This window comes from Grammomys surdaster, unplaced genomic scaffold (assembly GCF_004785775.1).
Source record: "Grammomys surdaster isolate TR1022 unplaced genomic scaffold, NIH_TR_1.0 252, whole genome shotgun sequence".
NCBI lineage: Eukaryota > Metazoa > Chordata > Mammalia > Rodentia > Muridae > Grammomys > Grammomys surdaster.
The window spans coordinates 735,233-743,067 of record NW_021604693.1 but is presented as its reverse complement, the minus strand read 5'-3'; the positions used below and the strand labels follow the sequence as shown (position 1 = coordinate 743,067).

General features: G+C 40.0%; 1 protein-coding gene across 2 annotated transcripts in view; it reads left to right on the top strand.

The window, feature by feature from the left end:
* The first annotated feature begins 5,425 nt into the window (after positions 1–5,425).
* Positions 5,426–7,835, top strand: part of LOC114627334 (leukocyte immunoglobulin-like receptor subfamily A member 5) — an 11,092-nt gene continuing 8,682 nt past the window's right edge. For both annotated transcript variants that reach the window (XM_028775074.1, XM_028775075.1), the window contains exons 1-3: positions 5,426–5,525; positions 5,686–5,721; positions 6,312–6,617. In XM_028775074.1, the coding sequence (XP_028630907.1) occupies positions 5,492–5,525; positions 5,686–5,721; positions 6,312–6,617 (376 nt within the window). In that variant the 5' untranslated portion in view covers positions 5,426–5,491. The remainder of the gene's footprint in view (positions 5,526–5,685; positions 5,722–6,311; positions 6,618–7,835) is intronic.

Genomic DNA, 7,835 nt, shown 5'->3' with positions numbered 1-7,835 from the left:
TTTCACCTTATGGAGAGGTGACTTCACTTCCTGTCCCGCCTCTCAGGCCCAGCCCTGCCGCACGGTTGGTGGTCAAAGTTGCTCAAGTCTTGAATTTCTGATCTTTCTAAAACTTTTACCCTGAAGGGATGCTGAATTTTGTCAAATTCTTTCTCAGCATCTAATTAGATGTGGTTTTTATTTTGAGTTTGTTTATATTGTAGGTGGATTCAGTATACTGAATCATACCTGCATCCCTGTGATGAAGAAGCCTACTTGATCATGATGGATGATATTTTTGATGTGTTCTTGGATTCCGTTTGTGAGAATTATATTGAGTATATTTGCATCACTGTTCAAAAGGGAAATTGGTCTGAAGTTGTCCTTCTTTGTTGGGTCTTTGTTTGCTTTAAGTGTAAGCATAATTGGGACTTCTTAGAACGAATTGGGTAGTGTTCCTTCTGTTTCTATTTTGTGGAATAGTTTTAAGAGTACTGGTATTAGGTCTTCTTTGAATGTCTGATAGTTTCTGCTCTATAACAATCTGGTCCTGGTCTCTTTTTGGTGGGGAGACTTTTAATGACTGCTGCTATTTCTTTAGGGGTTGTGAGACTATTTAGATGGTTTACCTGATCTTGATTTAACTTTGGTACCTAGTATCTGTCTAGAAAATTGTCCATTTCATCCAGATTTTCTAGTTTTGTTGATTATAGGCCTTTGTAGTAGGATCTGATGATTTTTAAAATTTCCTCATTTTTCTGTTGTTTTGTCTCCCTTTTCAATTCTGATTTTGTTAATTTGGATACTGTCTCTGCCTCCTCTGGTTAATCTGGCTAAGGGTTTACCTATCTTGTTGATTTTCTCAAAGAACCAGCTCCTGCATTTGTTGATACTTTGTATAGTTCTTTTTGTTTCTACTTGGTTGATTTCAGCCCTGAGTTTGATTATTTCCTGCCATCTATTGCTTTTGGGTGTATTTTACTTCTTTTTCTTCTAGATCTTTCAGGTGTGTTGTTAAGCTGCTAGTGTGTGCTCTTTCCAGTTTCTTTTTGTAAGCACTTAGAGCTATGAGTTTTCCTCTTAGTACTGCTTTCATTGTGTCCCATATGGTTTGATATGACGAGTCTTCATTTTCATTACATTCTAAAAAGTCTTTAATTTCTTTTTTTTTATTTCTTCCTTGACCAAGTTATCATTGAGTAGATCATTGTTCAGTTTCCACATGCATGTGGGCTTTCTGATTTTTTTTTTCTGTTATTGAAGACCAGCCTTAGTCCATGGTGATCTGATAGGATGCATGGGATTATTTCAATTTTCTTGTATCTGTTTAGGCCTGTTTTGTGTCCAATTATATAGTCAATTTTGGAGAAAGTATAATGAGGTACTGAGAAGATGGTATATTCTTTTGTTTTAGGATGGAATGTTCTATAGATATCTGTTAAATCCATTTGGTTCATAACTTCTATTAGTTTCACTGTGTCTCTTTTTAGTTTTTGTTTTTGTGATCTGTCCATTGCTGAGTGTCGGGCGGTGAAGTCTCCCACTACTATTAGTTGAGGTGCAATGTGTGATTTGAACTTTAGTAAAGTTTCTTTTATGAATGTGGGCACCCTTGCATTTGGAACAAAGATGTTCAGAATTGAGAGTTTATCTTGGTAGATTTTTCCTTTGATGAAGAATGGGTCAATTTCCATTCATCTACATGCAGACTGCCAGTTGAACCAGCACCATTTGTTGAAAATGTTATCTTTTTTCCACTGGATAGTTTTGGCTCCTTTGCAAAGATCAAGTGACCACAGGTGTATAGGTTCATTTCTGGGTCTTCACTTCTATTCCATTGATTTACCTGCCTGTCTCTGTACCAATACCATGTGTTTCTTTTTTTACCACTATTGCTCTATAGTATAACTTGAGATCAGGGATGATGATTCTCCCAGAAGTTCTTTTATTGTTGAGAGTGGTTTTTGATATCCTGGGTTTTTTGTTATTCTAGATAAATTTGAGAATTGCTCCTTCTATTTCTGTGAAGGATTGAGTTGAAATTTTGTTGGGGATTGCATTGAATCTGTAGATTACTTTATGTAAGATGGCCATTTTTTTCTATGTTAATCCTGCTGATCCATGAGCATGGGAGATCTTTCCATCTTCTGAGGTCTTCAATTTCTTTCTTCAGGGACTTGAAGTTCTTGTCATACAGATCTTTCACTTTCTTGGTTAGATTCACACCAAGATATTTTATATTATTTGTGACTATTGTAAAGGTTGTCATTTCCCTAATTTTTTCTCAGTCTGTTTATTTTTGAGTAGAGGAAGGCTATTTATTTGTTTGAGTAGATTTTATAACCAGCCACTTTGCTGAAGTTGTTTATCAGCTGTAGGAGTTCTCTTGTGATAGGCTGTCATGAGCCTTAATGAGACATGCTAATAACTAGCAGGTGATCATCCTGAAAAGGCCTGCCTTGGATTATTATATAATCTGTGACAGGTGCATTCCTATTCAGCAAAGGTGTAAGGAACTCATTTTTAGGAAAGATTCCTGCTACTAATATGCTTTTTCTATTATTATTAAACAGATATAACAATCACTAAACTATAGCACACTCCTTTGGAGCAGATCTCTGCAGATAGATGAAGATATACTGTCTTGTAGTGATGTTATATAGACATATAGACAACTTCTTAAGTCTTAATGATGTTCCTATAAGAATTCCTAAAATTATTTCAATGATTATTAAGCTCTTTTATAACAGGACTGCTATTAGGTCCTTTTCTGATAGTCAAAACTGTGATGAGAACTCTGCCAGTCTCCCAAGTGTCACCAGTTAATTGCTCTTAGATAGTAACCAGACTTTCTCCTACTCAGAGCACATTCTGAGAGGTTGTAAAACAATTAGCCAAAGGTCTTAAAAAGGGAACTAGTGATTTATTTTAGGTGATAGGACAGAAGATGAAACATTGCCTGGGTTTATCTATACAAAACTTCACTAAAAACTTAGTTATAGTTTTAAACCTTCAGTGAAACTTGGAGCTAGACAGGTGATGGATGTTCAGCCAGATAATTACTCTTAATGGATATGCATGTAAACATTCTCTGTTGTAAACTTCTATTTCAATTTATGATTTGATTTTTGGCATGAACTTGTGATGCACCTTGTAACATGTAATCATGTAGTCTGAAAGATGTATAAGTACTGAAGACAAAGACAAAGAGAGGTTGGTTCTTCCCTTCCTTTCCTTTCTCCCTGCCTAGGAGAATTTTTTCCCTTAGAAGAATTTTTATCTTTTTCAAATTTTTCCCCTTCCCTGCTTAGGATCTTTTCATTTTTTCCATTAGATAGCTTTTATAGAAAATGTTTAACAACTTTGTAATAAACACTATAACCAAATCTCTAAGTGTCTTTTATTCCTTCGACCTCAGACTAGCAGGCATAAGTTAGAGCCCAGCAGTTTCTTCTGAGATAGTACAAAGGCTATTTACTTAATCCTTTGATGTTTTTAGGATGAGGTGATAAGTGAAAGAAACTGCAGTTTCTGGCCTCAGAGCATCACAGAAGGCAGATCATCTATGGTAGCACAGTAACTTAGATAAGCAAACTTTTATTATACAGCAACTCTAAATATCTCATAAAACAAAGTCTTACCACCTGCTGACATTCTTCCCCCTCTGCTGCCTCAAGAAGAACGACAAGAAGAAAGAAGATTCTCCACTATGCTAGGGCTGGCTCCCGGCAGTTGCTAGAAACCTCAACACTCTTTCCATCCCTATTCTAAACAACACTAGATTTATTGGCTTGTGTGGCTATGACTAGCTCCTTACATGAACTCTAGGCAGTAGATCTGAGTAGATCAAACTCAGATCTTCATACTTGTGCACCAAGCACTCTTACCACTCAGTCATGTACTCAGTACCCATAATTAATTTTTAATCATACAAATACCACTTACTACTTTGCACCACCATAAACACCTACCTACTTCAATTCTAACTCCTTATTCTTCTCTGACATACTGTTAGCTATCCATTTCTGTCTCCTTCTTCTGCTCCTGACTTTCCACATGGAATTCCTCTATGGGCTGACCTGGGAATAAGTTCTGACTGCACATCCTTGCATGATAGCATCTTATCTTCCAAATGCATCATCTGCTCAGAGTTGTTCATGGCAGGAATGCTTGCAGTGTGATACCCTCCCATTTGAGTCAGATGCCCATGGGTGGCAAACTGGAGTAAATCTCTGTTATACACATATAAGGGAGGCAACTTAGTGGGCAATGAGTTGGAACATTTCACTGACCAGCTAAAGAATGGGGATTGGAATCACAAATAATTGCCTTTAGCAGGATTACTGACCCGACTTCCACCACATGGAGAGAAACGTCTGTAAATCCTATATTCACTGTCCTCCCAAATCTGCTTTGTGTTTTGTAAAATGGGTTTTTCTTCATTCAGGGATAATTTGTTTCTAATTTTCTTTCCTTGATCATGATGATTTGCAGATTTCATACATATTATAATGCACTAACTGTGAATTCTCAGAGTAGACTGACACACAATCAGTCGGCACCTATATTATGCAACAACATGAACATCTCATGTGTCAAAAACCTGTTGTATCCTGGGCTGGGAATCAGTGATGACTGAATTTCTGAACGTCTCATGTACCATAACATATGGCCAATCTAAGGATTGAAGTGTTCACAAATTGCTTTACATGAGGAACCTCAGAGATGACATGCATTCTAACTGGCACAGGGAATGAGAAACATTGATATTAAAGAGTTTATCATGCCCGATCCTACCACAAAGAATTCTGCCCCAGAAAACACAAACAGCAAGGAGGCAAGAATAGCTCTGATGGTTGTTTCCAGAGGGATGAAGGAAGATGACGTTGCTAAGGAAAGAGGTAGTTCCATGCAGGTGGCTGTTCTTTAGAGAAAACCCCCACCCACAACCACGAGACCTGCTGTATTTCCTCACACAGCTCTCTGTGTTCTCCTCTGTGCTCATCCCCAGGATGAAGGCCCATGTGAGCTAAGGTCAGTAGATCATTGTGTCTCTGCTACTCATGTTTGCCTTATATTCCCAACCTGGATATTCATGAAATATCTCCAGGATAGTTAGATTAGTGGCCATGGTGAAGACCTTATGGTGGAGTGAACACAGATGGGTGGAAAGACTGAAGAACACCATATGGTGCAGCTGTACAGGAGAAAGATTCTCCCTCAGCCATCCTCAAGTGAAAGTGGCCAGTAAAGGAAGAGAGGCACCAATTCTGTGGGTTGCTTTTGTTGGCCCTCATTGCATTGAGAACACATTAGGCAGAAGTGAATGGTATTGGGGGAGGTGACCTTTCTATGAGAAGTGAGTTCAGAGTTTGGTGTCTGTCCAAGTCAAAGTGACAGGGAGGTGAAAGACAGCTGCTCTCATTTCCCTTTTCTGTGGGGATGTTGACCTTTCAACAAACTGACACTGTCTGTGTTGCCTGTTTATTTGGAGCTACTGTGAAGACACACCATGATCTTCACTTCCACAGCCATGCTCTATCTGGGTGAGATATGAAGAGGGTTAGGAGATACCATTGTCTTGGAGAGGCTAAACCTTATAGTCTAGCATGGATTGAACTTCAGCAAAGTCTAGGGGACTCAGGAGGCTGTAGGGATGGGATGTCTGTTCAGTGAGGGAGAAACTCACAAGGAACTCTCTTTCAGGACTGATTCTGGGACTCAGGTCTCCAGTGCTGGCAGGTGAGTGTTTCCTGATGTCCCAGGTCTTTACACCTCTTTTGGAAGCAGAGGATGGCTAAAAGCTGAGCAATGAGTTGGAGAATAGCAGAAGTAAATTAATCCTGGAGAAACCAAGAAGATACTGAGACTGAACAGTGGGATCTTTGTAGGGAGGATCTAGGACAGAGCCTCTGATTTCCTTGCAAGGATACACTCCAAAGTCAACTTCAGAGTTCAGCCAGGCTTTGTGGTCCACAGAGGTATGAAAGTGACTATCTCATGTGAGGAGACCTCAAGGACTCATAAGTATGAATATAAAAGGAGAAGCCCAGAAATGCCCATGCAAAAAGATTCTGATGGAGGCTGGGAGCAAGGCTAAACTCCTCTATTGTACAGAAACATTGAGAGTTACATGTTATTATGAAACTCATAATAGTTTATCAGAGCACAATGACTCTCCTGCAGCTGCTGGTGGTATGGATAATCATATTTAGGATCTCCAGCCTCAACCTTTAATCTTAGAAAAAGGGTGTCTCCTCTATCTCAGCCTTTCATTGTGGGACAGTGTGAAAGTTGTGAGTTCATTAACACATTCTCTCTGTCTCTCCTAGGAAATTCCTACAGAAAACCTAGATTGTCAGTCCTGGATAGTCCCACTGTGAACACAGGAGAGAATATGACCTTTCAATGTATTTCATGGCAGGAATACGATGGGTTTATTCTGACCAAGGAAGGAGAACCCAAGTTCTCCAGAACCCTGGACTCACAGTATATTTTCACTGGGCATTTGCAAGCAATTTTTTATGTGGGTCCTATGACCCCCAGCCACAGTGGGACATACAGATGTTATGGCTTCTACAAAAGAAATCCACAGAAGTTGTCCATGCCCAGTGACCCCCTGGAAATACATGTATCAGGTGAGGCAGCCCCATCAATGACTCAACCACTTGCTGAGACCCTAAACTGTATGCCATGAACTTTGCTGTCAAGGGTATGGGTAGCTAAGTGTTGGTTCTGGCTCTGAAGTTAGACTCTCAGAGTGTGAAGGGCAGTGACACTTCCAGGACAGGATGTGGAGTGGCCAATTATTTGGCAGGAATCGACTCAATCCTCAGATCATATTCCCTCCAGAGCTGGCTAGGAATCATTGTCTCCTAGGAGAACCTGATCTTTCTGGTTTCCTTAGGCATTTTCTATGATGGAACTGTTCTGTCCCATGAAGTGGCATGTGTGTTTAGCTGCCAGCCCAATGCTGGATTCTCCTAGCTTGATTTCCCCTCAACCTTTTAGCTGCCTCATAGGGGACTTTTATAAGAACTCAGGTTCACATGGCTTTTCCCCTATGTCGTCAGCTCAAGTGATCCACTGGAATTCCTAATTGCAGGCAAAGAGCTCACCAGGTTCAGCCCGGTACCCACATCCTGCACATACTCTGTGGAGAGAGCCAAAGAGGTGACAGCTTAGGTAAGGGATAGGACTCTTAGGAAAATGGAGAGATGAAGATATGGGAGGGAATGAAATGAAAAGATTAGAGAAAAATAGAGACAAAGTCTTCAGACTTCAGTCATGAATAGATCTGAGGTCACAACAAGGGCAATCTTCCCCTAGCCTTCCCCCTTTTCCTTCCAGGAGAGAACTCTGTCACATCATGCCCTCAGAAAATCAAATTACAGTGCTGTGCTAATCATGGAGCTCATTCAAAGGAGAAGGTCACTGCTCTCCCATGTCTAATATCTGAAACCATAGCCCAGCTCAAACAGACAGGATTCTGTGTGAATGCTATGAACTCTATCTACACCTGCAGATGTCATGAGTCTCAAAGACCTTCCCTCTGTATACCATGCACACTAGTGACCCAAGGTGTGTATAGTCTCAAGTGAGCAACATTGATCACATCTTTCTGAATTCAAATGCTCACTCATTGCCCTGCTCCTGCTAAGAACTCTTAGAAAGAAGTGAGAGAACCTAGTGAGGGTCAGCAAGAGGGTATTCACCCTTCTGGGAGATGGAGGCTAACAGGAAATAACCACCATACTCAGTTGCAGTGACTGCCTGGGTGTTTCTAGTCTGCATTTTTATGCGCTTGTGTATTTTCTTCTTTTCTGGAGATTTGTAAATAATAACTTCATTATCAT